This window comes from Gadus macrocephalus, chromosome 14, assembly GCF_031168955.1.
Source record: "Gadus macrocephalus chromosome 14, ASM3116895v1".
Taxonomy (NCBI): domain Eukaryota; kingdom Metazoa; phylum Chordata; class Actinopteri; order Gadiformes; family Gadidae; genus Gadus; species Gadus macrocephalus.
This window is the reverse complement of record NC_082395.1, coordinates 19,894,166-19,909,648: the sequence shown is the minus strand read 5'-3', so window position 1 is coordinate 19,909,648 and position 15,483 is coordinate 19,894,166. Positions and strand designations below refer to the sequence as shown.

Here is a 15,483-nt window from a genome sequence, read left to right as displayed (position 1 = left end):
GGAGGGAGGAGAGACCCCTCAATCTCCGTGACAGGCGTTTAACGGGATGTCGGTGTTGCCAGGGCAACCCCTTTCCCCCCTCCTCGTGTGAAATGGAAGATTGTGTTGTGAGAGTTATGCGGGCGTTTTATTTTTTTTTCTTTCTTTCAAGTGTTCTTTGTTCTCCGCCGTCCCTGCCACCGGCCCACCGTTGGGTCGCCGATCGGCCCGTTCCCTGGGCGGCCCCGCTGGCAGCCAGCCACCGCGACCAGCCCCCGGGCACAAAGGCCGCGCTGTAGCGCAGAGGGCTAGGCCGCTACGGCCTAGAGAGGGAGACCCGGGTATCCATACGGCGTCACAGACACACACACACACACACACACACACACACACACACACACACACACACACACACTCACACATCTGTATGGCTAAAGAGAGGCCTCAGAGTGACCCTCCGGTGTTACCACTCTCCATACACACAGACAGGCTTATATGTATAGCAGCGAGGCCGCTATGGCTAAAGAGAGGCCTCTGAGTGACCCTCTGGTGTCACCACTGCACACACGCATTCACATACAGGCTTTGAAACCGGGCTGGGGTCATGTGGCGTGAACGTGTGAATTATCAAAGAGCCAAGTATTTATGTGAACTGGTTATATTCAGTCTGAAACTAAACTTGAATTCCTTCTACGGACTGGTGATTTCTTAAAGTAGTACATTTCTTATATGTTAAATGTATCACAATACTATGGGAAAAACATGAGATTAGAATCACTGAGATACATTTTAAAATGTGTGTGCCCTTTTTGATTCTTCAATACATGTTCATGTCAATTCCAAGACAAAAGCACCAGCAACACTTTAAAGGCATCTCTATGTGGCAACTGCAAAGCACAAAGAAAACTAAATTTGTGTATGAATCTGTTCTTGTCACAAATAATTTTACTGAGACTTGGAGGCCCTTCCACTTTAACAGACTCCATTAAAACGTCAGCTCTCTTATCATCGCAAACAGAGGACGGAAGCAATCCCAGTAAAATGCCTCAGACTTTTATTTGAGGCCCTTCCGCCTGCATTTGCTCTGTAAAAAGAACACGACAAATTTTATTGAGTACTTTGAGCAGGCATCCTATTGATGAGTGGTGGAAGTCCCAAACCTTTTAATTTGGGAACGATTATTACCGCCAGTACTTCTTCAGTTCTGTTCCGGCATTTATATATACGCTTTATAATCTCATGGGGAGTCCAAGATAAGGGTAAGAGACAGACATACAGGGGGGGGTGGGGAGAGAGAAAGAAAGAGTGAAGGCAAGCCACCAGACTGCATCTATATTTATCTCACTGAGGTCTGCAGTAAGGAGATTTAGCATGGACAAACTGCTCCTGTAATCTCCCGATTTGCCTCTCTCAATTCATCATGGCAGTACAGCTGTGTGCGTGTCTGTCTCTGCAGCTGCCTGCATGCACGCACGCATGCACAGATTGATTCTGCAGGTCTCCGGGTGTCACGCTCACATCCGTTCCCGGTGGGCTGCTTGAGAGGAGAGTGGGTCAGGACTCAACGTTACGTGTCTCCATACAGAAAATGCAGGACAACTTACATTGTTATGGTAAAATCAGCATCCCTTGAAGTTGATGAACACCATCCTGTCAGGTTCATCCTGTCAACCTCCCTTGAAGTTGAGAACACGCTGTACCCACCCCGCGTCACCTGAAGCTCCAGGCCGACAGGCAAGCACTGACGAGGAGGAGGAGGAGCAGTCTGTCTGGTCTCTGGGATCCAGATGAAGCCGGATAGGGCTGGGTGTTGAGCCGGCACACCTCAGCGAGCTAAGCCTGCACGACCTGGCCTCACTTACGTAGCTGGGCCCGTCTCTCTCTCTTCCATGGCAGTCCCCTGTCTCTCTGCCTCTCACATGGCAGTCACCTGTCTCTCTGCCTCTCTTCCATGGCTGTCCCCTGTCTCTCTGCCTCTCTTCCATGGCTGTCCCCTGTCTCTCTGCCTCTCTTCCATGGCTGTCCCCTGTCTCTCTGCCTCTCTTCCATGGCTGTCCCCTGTCTCTCTGCCTCTCTTCCATGGCTGTCCCCTGTCTCTCTGCCTCTCTTCCATGGCTGTCCCCTGTCTCTCTGCCTCTCATACATGTCCCCTGTCTCACTGGCTCCGGCCTCTTCGTCTGGCTGTGAGGACGTCTCTTTGCTTTCTGTGTAGGTATCTCTCGATCTCAATGCCGACCATCCGCAGTATTGAGAAGAATGGGGAGAAAAAGACAATGCTGTAAACCGAAAGAACATATGCTCAGCCATCCTTCCTGCTTATTCTAAATGGGTACGAGGTCACCGCCGCATACCAGACGGGTTGTTCCTCTGAATCCACCCGGAGTGCAGGTCTTTGTTTCTTTCAAGAGATCTCATTTACAAAGCGGGCCGCCTGTACACACACGGTTGAAAGATGCATGGCTGTTCTGCTCACGGTCCACAAACGCTTATATGCTAGACTCATACCTTTATACTGAGCCAGTCTGACCTCTCCCCCCCCCCCCCTCCACTCGCCTGCCCGAGGTGTTATTCCATACCACATGATCCTGCACTGTTGTGATTGGCAGTGCACACAGAGACAGCTGAGGTGTGTGTGTGTGTGTGTGTGTGTGTGTGTGTGTGTGTGTGTGTGTGTGTGTGTGTGTGTGTGTGTGTGTGTGTGTGTGTGTGTGTGTCTGGGGCAGGTCTAATAATAAGGACGACGACCAAGATAATGGTAATAATAGGGTGAATCTAAATCTGGCTAAATGAGTCTGGGGTCCTCATCATGTTTCTCTCTCTCGTGTGTCTCTCAAGTCTCGTGTCTACACCTTGATGGCCACGTGTTGTTTTAAAGGACAAAGTTCAGGAATTTAGGACACTTTGAGAAAACAAGGAGCAGGTATAGTCATGCACATCTGTCCAGGATGCTTAAAGATGGGGTGGAGATAACGTATTATCCACCCATCCAGCTCCGGGTTGGGTACTGAAGGTGACCCGGCCCCAACACCCGATGCACACAGACCTTCATTTCCTGTCTGGGTTTGATGCTCTTCTTGTTGTGTAGAGGGAGGTGTTGGGGATCCGTCTCGTTCAAGACGAGATCAACCTTGCACATGGAGAGGAGTTAATCGTATGCATAAACAGCCAGAGGGTTGAATCCATTAATCATTTTCACGTAGAAAGAAAAATGTAAATACCTCTCAATATTGACTTCCAATTTGTCATAAAAAAGCAAAAACATGTAATTAATTCAAGGAACGCCTCTGCACATGTGGGTCTGAGGCCTGACGGATCCCATCTATGTGAGCGTAAGCAGGGCCCCTCGCATAGTCCCTACTCCTCACTGGCCCTTTGTTTGAGTGTGTGTGTGTGTGTGTGTGTGTGTGTGTGTGTGTGTGTGTGTGTGTGTGTGTGTGTGTGTGTGTGTGTGTGTGTGTGTGTGTGTGTGTGTGTGTGTGTGTGTGTGTGTGTGTGTGGGACTACCATTATTCTTGCCCCTGGTTTGAGGAGGCTGGATCGTTAGGGGGGATGTGTACTCATGCTTAAGATGGGTGGAAGGGAATGTGAGTGATTGTCCTCTGGGTGATCTGGGTATTTACACATCCATGTCACGTGTGCCTGAACACCAGGATTAGTGTGTGTTTATGCGTGCGTGCATGCGTGTGTGTGTGTGTGCGTGTCCAAATGTGTTTGTTTGGATTTCCTAGAACTTTGTAATCGGACCCTGCCTTTCCGCACTTGCTTGGGGGGATCTGTGCGATCGGGGGCATTTTACATAGAAAGCGAGAGGGAGGGAGGGAGGAAGGGAGGAGGGGCATGTTTCCTTGGCTCCTCTAATGACATCTCCACCCGCTCCCCTCCCCTCAACCACCACCACATGTGGTCCAGGTAGCCTGAACCCCCCCCCCCCCCCCCCCTCTGTTCAGACAAAACAATGTCCTGAGAGGCCCTCGCAGAAACGCCATACAGCCTGCCTCCTTCCCTGGCTGTGGCGTAGGGGTCGCTGGTGTGTGTTGACGCCCAGGTTAGCCGCAGGTTTTGCTGTTTTCAGCCCTGCGTCCTTCCCCACTGCCCTCTCTAGCGCCCCTAGTGGTGGTCATTTGTTGTACGGCCTCTGGAAGACGCACTCAGCTGTGTTGACGATGGAGATGGTCTTTTGTTTTTCTTTGTATCTACCAAGAGATAGAAGGTCAGATACCTTCATATTCTGCAGCGTATTGTCAAAAATGTGTTTCTTTCTCTCTCTCTCTCTCTCTCTCTCTCTCTCTCTCTCCGTCCCCACCTCTCTCTCTCTACTCTGTGCTCATTCTGCCTACAGCTGGCTGACGCCCCCCCCCTCCCCCCCTCCCTCCTCATGTTTTGTGTCGGACTGTGCTGCTCCGCTCTCCCCACGTGCAGCGGCAGGAGCTGAAGCATGTGGGAGGAGTTTCCCCTGGAGGAATGTGTGTTACTGGCTGGCTGACACTCACGCACACGATACAGTCCCACTGCTTTGCTTAAAGCAAACACCTTCTCAGAACCAGCTGAGAAAGAACCTCTGTTCCCTCTCGTGTGTGTGTGTGTGTGTGTGTGTGTGTGTGTGTGTGTGTGTGTGTGTGTGTGTGTGTGTGTGTGTGTGTGTGTGTGTGTGTGTGTGTGTGTGTGTGTGTGTGAGCCAAAATGTGCTCAGTGCTTGTGGCACTTTTAAGCCTGCAATCGGATTCAAGTGTTCAAGGTCATAATATAGTTACGATACTTTAAACCACAACATTACAACACCAACGCTGCTCCCCACAACACCAACACTACTCACCAGAACACCAACACTACTCACCAGAACACCAACACTACTCACCAGAACGCCAACACTACTCACCAGAACGCCAACACTACTCACCAGAACACCAACACTACTCACCAGAACACCAACACTACTCACCAGAACACCAACACTACTCACCAGAACACCAACACTACTCACCAGAACACCAACACTACTCACCAGAACACCAACACTACTCACCAGAACACCAACACTACTCACCAGAACACCAACACTACTCACCAGAACACCAACACTACTCACCAGAACACCAACACTACTCACCACAGCACCAAGTGTTATTTAAATGTGTTATTTAAGTGTTATTTAATTGACATAAAGACCAGCTTTTCTTGCTTTTGGAATGTTCACCTGCAGTTGTTCACCCGCTGAACTTTAATCCTCCACGCTTAGCTTGGAGGCTTTGCTTGATCTTGTATGGGAGGGACGAGACGCACATCGTACACTCTATTCCTTCAGTGGTTTTATCTGATTGCTAAGCCTCCACAGACTCAGCCCTCATGGCCTACATTGAGGGCGATGCTGAGGGAGTTCCAAGGTCTGGGTGTCACCAGGTGAGCCAGCCCTAGCCCTAGTAGCCCTGGCTATGGCTCACGACAGCCTGCCCTGTTTGACCCCGGCCCTCCTGCCTGCCGGTTGGTGCCTTATGGTGGTGTTATTTCTGTCCTCAACTCGGCAGCGCACCTAATTCAGCCTGCATAGGTGTGACTTTGTGTGTGTGGGGGACTGTGTGCGCGCATGCACTTTGTTGGCAATGTGTGTTTTGTCATGTGAGGTTCAATGCACCAGTGTGTGGGTATGTGTAAGGGTTTGTGTGTGTGTCTATTTGTGTTTGTCCGTCCTTGTGTGGCTCTCCATGCTGAGGTTTGTCAGTGATGCATGTTTGTCTGTGTGAGTGTGACTGCAGCACTGTGTGTGTGTGTGTGTGTCTGTGTATTTATGTCCTTGTGTGTGTCTGCATGTGCGTGCGTGTGTGTGTGTGTTTGTGTTGCTGCAAAAGTAGTCTCTTGTGCGTATGGCACCACGCCTCTCTCAGCTGACATGCAGCGTCTAAATATATCCCTCTTGGAGCGGCCAGCGTCGGGGAGCAGTCCTACCGACGGCGTCCACCCCCTCTCCAAACAAAAACATTTCAGGCTACATTTAAACGTGGCGCTGCCAGCGACGCACCGACGGGGCCGGCCGGGCTAACGGAGGCGCTAGGCGGCGGTGCTAAACAGAGCGGCTAGGCCCCGCTGTGGTCTTCTGGTTAGAGTGCCACTTTGCGCAGAGTGATGTTTAATGCTGACGGAGTGCGGATTCACCTCCGTTTCATTCTAAGATAGAAAATGAAAACATAATGGTCAAGGCTGAGTGGGTGTGGTGGAGCTCTCTGGGTGAGGAGAGCAGAAGATGACTCCTGGGGATGGAAGAAAGTCATGGGCCTCGTCATGTCTAACCTTCCAAAGGGTTTGGCTCCCCTGTGTTCGCTGCTTGTCCCAGTGTTAATATATGAAGGGAGTTATGTCATGTTAATAACCAGTTCAGTCTAAATGCCGGTCTCTCCTTCAGGCTCAGTGGAGGTGTTCATTAGCACTTGTCTCTCTCCCAGGAGGGGTTCACTCTATAGCTGGTCTCTCTCCAAGGAGGGGTTCACTCTAAAGCTGGTCTCTCTCCAAGGAGGGGTTCACTCTAAAGCTGGCCTCTCTCCAAGGAGGGGTTCACTCTAAAGCTGGTCTCTCTCCAAGGAGGGGTTCACTCTAAAGCTGGTCTCTCTCCAAGGAGGGGTTCACTCTAAAGCTGGTCTCTCTCCAAGGAGGGGTTCACTCTGAAGCTGGTCTCTCTCCCAGGAGGGGTTTACTCTAAAGCTGGTCTCTCTCCAAGGAGGGGTTCACTCTAAAGCTGGTCTCTCTCCAAGGAGGGGTTCAACACTGGTCTCTCCTTCAGGCTCAGAGGTGGTGTTCATTCTAGCGCTGGTCTTTCCCCCAGAAGGTGGTCATTCTGACGCTGGTCTCTCTTTGTAATGTGTTCATTCTACCGCTGGTCTCTCTCCAAGGAGCTGTTCATCCTAACCCTGGTCCCTCCCCAGGCTCGGAGCCGTCAGAGGAGTTCTTCGAGTACGACGCGGAGGACTTCCTGGGGCTGCTGACCCTCCTCATCACGGAGGGCCGGACCCCTGAGTGCTCGGTGAAGGGCCGCACCGAGGGGCTGCACTGCCCCCCCGCCCAGTCCGCCATGCCCCCCCTGCACAGGCACGAGTGCAGCGACAAACTGCCCCAGGTATGGCCACATAGGGACACACACACACACACACACACACACACACACACACACACACACACACACACACACACACACACACACACACACACACACACACACACACACACACACACACACACACGCGTATGTATGTAAAGTGTACATGGGAAGCATACATGGGGACACACACACAAGTGAACACGCATACACACATAGGTACACACTAACACATACACAAGGGGACACACACACACATATACACAAGGGGACACACACATGCGGACACATACACAGGGACACATACAACCGCACACACTTACACACACACAAATACACACGTATGTACAGGATGTAAATTGAATTACTTTAGTGAGCATCACCTTTGCCATCTTCTTGTGACTCACAAGTCTTTAGGCGTATTGCCTATGACGTGTTAGTTATAGCCCTCTCTCGAACCAAACGCAACACTCACTAGGGCATGAGCCAGGAGACATCGTGTTCAGAAACATAGCAGGGACTAAGTGCATGTGTGTGTGTCTGTGTGTGTGTGTGTGTGTGTGTGTGTGTGTGTGTGTGTGTGTGTGTGCAGTGTCGGCAGGCCAGGCGCACACGGTCTGAGGTGATGCTCCTGTGGCGGAACGGTATCCCCATCATGATCGAGGTCATGTTACTGCCAGACTGTTGCTATGGTGACGAGTGCCCCCCCAACGACCTGATCAGCGACCCGGTCATCAAGCAAGACGCTCTGCTTCTGGAGAGGTGGAGCCTGCAGCCCATGCCCAGACAGTAAGCGCACACACACACACACACACACACACGCACGCACGCACGCACGCACACGCACACACACGAACATACACACGCAAACACACAGTCATCCACACGCAAACACACAGAGTCATACACACACACACATACACACACACGAAAACACACACACACACACACACACAGAGTCATACACACACACACACACACACACACACACACACACACACGAACACACACACACACACACACACACACACAGAGTCATACACACACAACTTGGATTCATCACAGCCAAGAAGACCTCAACACGAGGTTGTGGTCGTTCATCCGTTCCCTCTGTTCTCGACACCTATAACTCTAGAGCTGGAGGCCGGCTCCATGTTGTGATGGGATAACAATTAATCAGGCGTGTGCATCTCCACAGATGCTCTCCGCACGCCCGGGGAACGCGCCCAACGCGTGTTGTTTAATTAGCTCAACAAATCGGCCTATTTTCCGCGTCGATTCTATTCATGTCCGGCGCACACACACACACACCCTCAGGTAAGCACTTCCCAGTTTCGCGTTGCGTCGGAAGGGGGTTTGGGGGGGCGTCTTCCCGTTGCATGACACTTTGGAACTAGCCTGGTCCTCCCAGACTCTCGTACTTCATTTCATTTGTACAGAGAGTCTGGACCTACTCAATTGACAAACGTCAACTCACTTGAAGGCGGGTGTCTGTTGGAGTTTCAAACTATTGGATCTGCCCAGTGCCACTCTGGATCTGCCATAACCAATCGCTAACGTTTGGCCGGGAATCACGTTGCGCACAGGCTGTAAACAAACCAAACACCGTGCGTGAAGATGTCCGTCAACGAGAGAGCTGACTTTAACGTCATCGTTCTCAGCCACTCCCTCTGTTCGCTGATAATCTGGCTTCCAAGGAACCCATGCATATGAAGCAGACCGAGACCTAGTACTGAAGTGAAATGAAAATTGAGCGGAAGTAGGTAGGTGGGCGGTGCCAGGCTACTTTGGAACAGGTTCCCTGGTACAATCAAGTCAGTCAGAAACATATGCAGTTTTAGAAAGGCTTTGAAACAATGGCTTAGAAGCCAATGTTAGGCTTATCTTAATTATGATCATTTATGTGTGTGACTTGTAAGTAGTTGCGTACATTTTTTTGAATGATTGATGTGCTGCCACTTGCCCTCTTCTCCTGCCACACAGGGACCACAATGTGTGGCTTTACTGCGTCTTCCCGGACTATTTACACATACACATACATTGAGTGCCGTTCCTATTTTAGATCAAAGTGGTCAAATAAAATCAATCAATCATCCAATGACGTCGATGTCCTCCTCCCCGCGGCAGGAGCGGCGACCGCTTCATCGAGGAGAAGACGCTGCTGCTGGCCGTGCGCTCCTACGTCTTCTTCTCCCAGCTCAGCGCCTGGCTCAGCGCATCCCACGGCATCGTGCCCCGCAACATCCTGTACAGGTGAGCCCCCCCCCCCCCCCCCCCCGCTGGAATTAGCATGGCCCCGCCCCCAAATAACATGCTTCGGTTCCGTTTAAAGAGATGGAGGTACATGTTGCCAGCTGGATGTTGGCGGGACAATATGGCTGGGTCTCTTGATTGTGTTTAATATTAGATTCGATTTTATTTTGGAACATGAAATGGGAAGAATTTGCCGGTGTATGTATCCAGTGTTTTGAAATGGACACCTTGACTCACTGAGTGGATTTATCTTCTTTTAGTAGCTGAGATGAAACCGTTGAAATAAGCACTCAAGAATGCAAGGTGTTATGCCAATAACTCAACTCTCTCTCTCTCTCTCTCTCTCTCTCTCTCTCTCTCTCTCTCTCTCTCTCTCTCCCCCTCTCTCCCTCTCTCTCTCTCCTCCCTCCCCTGGACCCCCAGGATCAGCCCTGCCGACGAGGAGCTCCTCTGGCAGTTCTCCCAGCCCCCGTCGGAGCACCTCTTCCCCGTCCCCAACGTGTCCCAGAGCGTGGCACTGCGTGTGCGCGTGCAGTCGCTCCCCCGCCAGCCCACCTACCCCACCCTGGCCTGTAGCATCCACACCGGCCTGCCCTGGCCCGGCAAGACCCTGGGCCACGGCCCCCGGCCCGACCCCTCCGCCCTCCGCAAGGCTCCGGAGAGAGGCGGAGACCCCCCGCCCCCGCCCACCTCCGCCCCGCCCCTCTACGCCAAGACCCCCGGCTCGGCGCCGGCCCTCCCCGCGAGCACGCTGCCCCAGACCGCCCCCAAGAGCCAGGGGCCCCCCCGCGACCACGGGACCCTCTACCAGAACGGGGCCGACCCCCCGCCCCGCCAGGGCTCCCCTCTGTTCCACAAACCTCCCCCCCGCTCCCCCACCCCCTCCCGGGCGCACTCCCCCCGCCCGGCGCCCCCGGGGAAGGCGGTGCGCTGGCTCTACTCCGCCCTCAACGGGGGGCCCCTGGACCCCGCCCCCCAGGCGGACGACAGCTCCAAGGCCGCGCCCGCCGCGCCGCCGATGAGAGCCTTCAAGGCCTTCTCGTTGGCGGAGCCGGCCCGCGGCCCCTCCCCGCGGCCCCTGGAGACCAACCCCCTGATCGGCTCCCTGCTGCAGGACAGGCAGGAGGTGATCGCCCGCATCGCCCAGAGGCTCAACTTCTGCGACCCCGGCGCGCCGCCGCTGCCCGCCGGTCTGTTCGCGCCGGGCACCGTGCCCAAAGCCACCTGGGGCGGCGGTCACGACGACCACGGGCGCAAGACCAAAGAGGCCGACCGGCCGCCCCCCGGCGAGGCCCCGGCCCACGCCAGACCCCCCGCCTTCCGGACGCCCGAAGGAGACCCCCCCCCGCCGGGCAGGCGCCAGACCCTCGCCGTTCCCCCCGCCGCCTGCAGGCGGCTGAAGATGACCCGGGAGGAGGAGAGGAACGGGGAGAAGGAGAGGGACAGGGAGCGGCAGAGAGAGCAGCAGAGAGAGCAGCAGAGGGAGCAGCAGAGAGAGCAGCAGAGGGAGCAGCAGAGAGAGCAGCAGAGGGGCCAGGAGAGATGCAGGGAGAGAGAGAGAGAGAGGGAGAGAGACAGAGACAGGGAAAGGGAGCTGGAGATGGAGAGAGAGAAGGATAGACAGAGGGAGAGAGTGATGGAGAGAGACAGAGACAGGGAGAGAGTCAGGGAGCTGGAGATGCAGAGAGAGAAGGATAGACAGAGGGAGAGAGAGACGGCGAGGGACAGGGAGAGGGAGACCGGCGGGGAGGGGGAGCGAGAGAGAGACTGTTCTCTGATCGCCCAGGCCGTGCAAGACATCAGCCGGCTGATCCAGGAGAGGCTGTCGCTGCCCCCGTCGTCGCCCCCCGCGCACAGCCGGAGTGGCTACACCCTGCGTCACACACACTCCACCACCATCACGCACACGGTCCGCACGTACACCCCCGGCCCCACAACACACCCCACGCCTCAGGGGCCCCCCGTGGCCACGCCCCCCGACGGCACCCGCACGACAGCCGACGCCCACCGGCCCACGGTTTGCACAGAGAAGCCCCCCGTGGAGACGGCCCACAACGGCTCTCACTGTATACTTGAAGACTCGACGCGGCCGAACGGCCCGCCCCCCCGGTCCCGCGCCCCCCAGTGTTTACAGCCTCCTGCCCTCCCTCCGGGGGACCCCAGCGGCCGTGCTCCCAGCCATACCTCGCCCCTGGAGAACGGCCTGCCCTCGACCCCGCACCCCGGCCGGACCCCCGCCGGCGGCCCCGGCTCCAACGAGAGCCAGACCCAGTGTAGCGGCCCGGCCCCGCCCATCCCCCTGCAGAACGAGAACCTGGCCCCCCCGGGGTCGTCCAACTCCAGCTGGACCAGTCTGGAGATGACGCCCCCAAGCACTGTACTGGTAAGGGACGAGAAAGACAAAAGGCCTGGGTCACCTCGCGGCCTTCTTGGCCCTTAACCCGAGCCCATCTCGGCAGCACTGAGGTCTGAGATGGAGCCAAGATGGCTGTGAGATGATGAAGGCCCCGAGGAGAGACTGCTCCTTGTTGGAGAGACACTGCACTTCCGTTTGGAAAGTTTAAGAACCGCAGGTGTCCTCCTCAGGTGTTGCGTGATGATATGTGAGCTGATGTACATATGGGGTTTACAGAGATTATACATGTTTATTCATTAGAGGAGCAGCTGTACAGTGACAGCTTGCCGGGGGGGAAACGTGTTAACGACTGTAATACAGGTTTACATACCAGCTGCCTCAACCCCCCACTCCCCCCCCCCCCCCCCCCACTCTCTCTCTCTCCCCCACAGAGGTCCCACAGCTCCTCCCCCTTGCGACCATGCAACAGCTGGAAAAAGCAGAACCGACACTCGCTCGACGGCATGGCAACCAAGGCCTTCCACCCGTGCACTGGGCTGCCCCTGCTGTCCAGCCCTGTGAGTGGCCCGCCGACTATTGGTCTCAACACGGGGTTATTGACTCACTGTCAAACCCCGTAGCAACACACAAACACACACAGACACACATTCACACGCTCCAAATGTATATAAACCTTCCTGAGACATTCACTGATGCTCTCACACACGCGCAGGACGTGTGTGTGAGAGCAATTATGACTCCGCGTCAGGCTGGTAGAGTCACAATTCTGACTTGTGTGTCATGCACACATGCACATGCACGCGCACACGCACATGCATACATCCCCACATAGACACATATACATATCTACACATTTACACATATACCCACATTTACAAAGATACACATACACACAGCCTTGGCAAACTAAGCTGTGAGTAAACTCATGTCGTTTTCTGACTTGTGTGTCCCGACACACACACACACACACACACACACACACACACACACACACACACACACACACACACACACACACACACACACACACACACACACACACACACACACACACACACACACACACACACACACACACACAGCCTTAACAGGGTCATCAAAGTACGCTGTTGTTGCCTCTGTTTGTCCGAGACACAAAACAAACTCGCCCACATGTGTCTAAATATATATCTATAATTTACGTGTGCACACACAAGGGAAGCACACCCCACCACACTGGTTCAACCGTGACCTGCAATCATGCTCACGTTTCGACTGGTGTGTCACGCGACACGTCTCCCTCTTGGTTCCTCTTGGTATTCATCTGTGTTCAGCCCTTTAAACTGTGACTCACAGTGGCCGCCCCGTGCAGCCTTAGCCCTCTGGCTGTTTGTCATAAAGACACACACAGACTGTGCAGAGGCCTGTGGTTAGTTAGCGGGTTAAACACACACACACACACACACACACACACACACACACACACACACACACACACACACACACACACACACACACACACACACACACACACACACACACACACACACTGTGTGATGCCATGTGACGGAGCTGCATCTCATCAGCAGACGGTCTCTGTTGTACCGCGTCTGTGAGGGTCACCAGGCTGCTTCCTGAGCTCTCTCTCGCACTCTCGCTCTCTCTCCCATGCTCTCTCAATCTTGCCTTCACTCTCACACATAAATCACTGGGAAGACTCTGAAAGTCCCTCGCTCATATTTAAAACCCTCTCGTGTTATGTGTACTGGCACGCTCCAAAATAACCTGCTCAAATCCCTCTCCCCTCCCTGCCCATATTTCATGGGTCCTTGATAAACACACTGCCCTCCTCTGCTGTCCACAATAGAGATGTCCATCTATCTGTCCAAAATAACTCATCGCTTCGACTGGAGGAAAACCTGTAGAACCGGAGGGGAACCGGTAGAACCGGAGGAAAACAAGAAGAATTGAAGGGAAGGGCCTTTTTGATCCCCGGAGATGCTCCAAAAAATGTTCCGTCCACTCCTCGTAAAAGATAGGAAACTCCAAGCACACGAGAGCTACAGTGGGAGATGAAACAAATGCTTTCTGCCATCACTTACCACTGACCGTATTTTATCGTGTGTGTGTGTGTGTGTGTGTGTGTGTGTGTGTGTGTGTGTGTGTGTGTGTGTGTGTGTGTGTGTGTGTGTGTGTGTGTGTGTGTGTGTGTGTGTGTGTGTGTGTGTGTGTGTGCGCGCACCACAGGTTCCTCAGAGGAAGAACCAGACGGGGTACTTTGACCTGGACGCCTCTCTGACGGGCTGTAACGGTCTGCCCTGGGCCTCTGGAAAGAGGTACGCAATCCCTTCCTCTCCGGGCTCCGCCCTCCCCCGGCAGCTCCTGGGACAACCCCACCCTGAGTTAGCTCTGAGGCACACATTAGCCCGCAGGCGTACTGTTTGTATGGTAAACAAGTGGAGGCCCAATCCATGGAAGGTCGTTCACATGGCCTCTGAACCGAGTGGAAGCCCCATCTTGTCACCACAGTGGAGGAAGTGTTGCTGTTATGGGTCCTTTACGCTGCCACCTGCTGAACCTCCACTGTACTGCGCCTGCATATAATCCCAGACATTCAGCTCAAAATGGCAGTTAGTGCTCTGGTCTAGTGGCTCTTTGAGCTCTACAGCACCTCCCCCGCATGCAGAAGGCAGGATGAGAACTACAGTTGCAATGCAGGCCAGGGCTAGCAAACGCATGACAAGTATTCATCACCCTCAGGCCTGATCCATGCTCCCTGTTGGATAGCTCTAGAATAGATGTTGTTGACTGTTGTTGCTGGCGGTTCAATGTGGTCATTCTATAAACACTTTGTGTGTGTCCAGGGTGAGTATAAAGAGAGGAGAGGAAGTCACAGAGGAATCCCACCAGCTCTTCAGTGCCAGTGCCCCCCCAGCTGGCCTCAGTCTCCTTGGGAACTTTGAGGTACAGACATATGTGCACACACACGCACACGCACACGCACACACTAACAAACGCACAAATGTCTGAGTCTCCAATGGATCCTGACGGTGTGTGTGTTTGTGTGTGTGTCCAGGAGTGTGTGTTGAACTACCGCCTGGAGCCTTTGGGCAATGTGGACGGCTTCATCGCTGAGGTGGGGGCCAGCGGCTCCTTTTGCCCCAGCCACATGACCTTACCTGTGGACGTGTCCTTCTACAGCGTCTCCGAAGACAACGCCCCCTCGCCATATATGGTCAGCCTCGCTTTTCTCATTGTTTACTTCAGAAACTTAGTGTGTGTGTCCACTAACATTATGCATCATTAGTTAAATTATATGAAGAGTGAATTCAAGCAAATCACCTAAAAATATGCCGGTTCTCACTGCTTGACGTGCGCGTGTGTGTACGCGACAACACTGTGGGATTCCTCTGGTGCGTGCGTGCGTGTGTGTAACGTGGCGTATGTGCTGTCCCGTCTCGCAGGGTGTGATCAACCTGGAGTCGCTGGGGAAGCGAGGCTACCGCGTCCCCCCATCTGGAACCATTCAAGTGGTGAGGAAACGCTGTCTCCTGTCGTCTGTGTGGGGCGAGACAGGGAAGGGAAGATGTGCTGCATAACAATGACAGGGTTAGCCTAGTGTCCGCGGGAAAGGGAGACCCCTGGTGGGGATAGAGCAGTATGGCATTACACATGAGGAACCCTCCTCCAAATGCTCAGACGGAAGAGAGCCGAAGGGATAACAATAAAATGTCTACAAATATCTAAGAAAATAAAAATTTGTTTGTCTGTATTATTGTTTTTAACATTTAATTGAAATTTTAATCAATGCAGAGAGGTTACCCTTCTGTAAGGT

General features: G+C 53.7%; 1 protein-coding gene across 2 annotated transcripts in view; it reads left to right on the top strand.

Annotated features, from left to right (window-relative positions):
- atosa (atos homolog A) overlaps positions 1 to 15,483 on the top strand; it is a 29,837-nt gene that overhangs the window by 11,972 nt on the left and 2,382 nt on the right. The window contains exons 1-10 of one of the 2 annotated variants that reach the window (XM_060071374.1): positions 4,999 to 6,756; positions 6,858 to 7,081; positions 7,653 to 7,849; positions 9,188 to 9,313; positions 9,737 to 11,696; positions 12,101 to 12,226; positions 13,896 to 13,984; positions 14,513 to 14,612; positions 14,725 to 14,883; positions 15,113 to 15,181. In XM_060071374.1, coding sequence (XP_059927357.1) covers positions 7,037 to 7,081; positions 7,653 to 7,849; positions 9,188 to 9,313; positions 9,737 to 11,696; positions 12,101 to 12,226; positions 13,896 to 13,984; positions 14,513 to 14,612; positions 14,725 to 14,883; positions 15,113 to 15,181 — 2,871 coding nt within the window. In that variant the 5' untranslated portion in view covers positions 4,999 to 6,756; positions 6,858 to 7,036. Of the gene's footprint in view, positions 1 to 4,998; positions 6,757 to 6,857; positions 7,082 to 7,652; positions 7,850 to 9,187; positions 9,314 to 9,736; positions 11,697 to 12,100; positions 12,227 to 13,895; positions 13,985 to 14,512; positions 14,613 to 14,724; positions 14,884 to 15,112; positions 15,182 to 15,483 lie in introns of those variants that run through there. The other variant, XM_060071373.1, reaches the window with a different exon arrangement.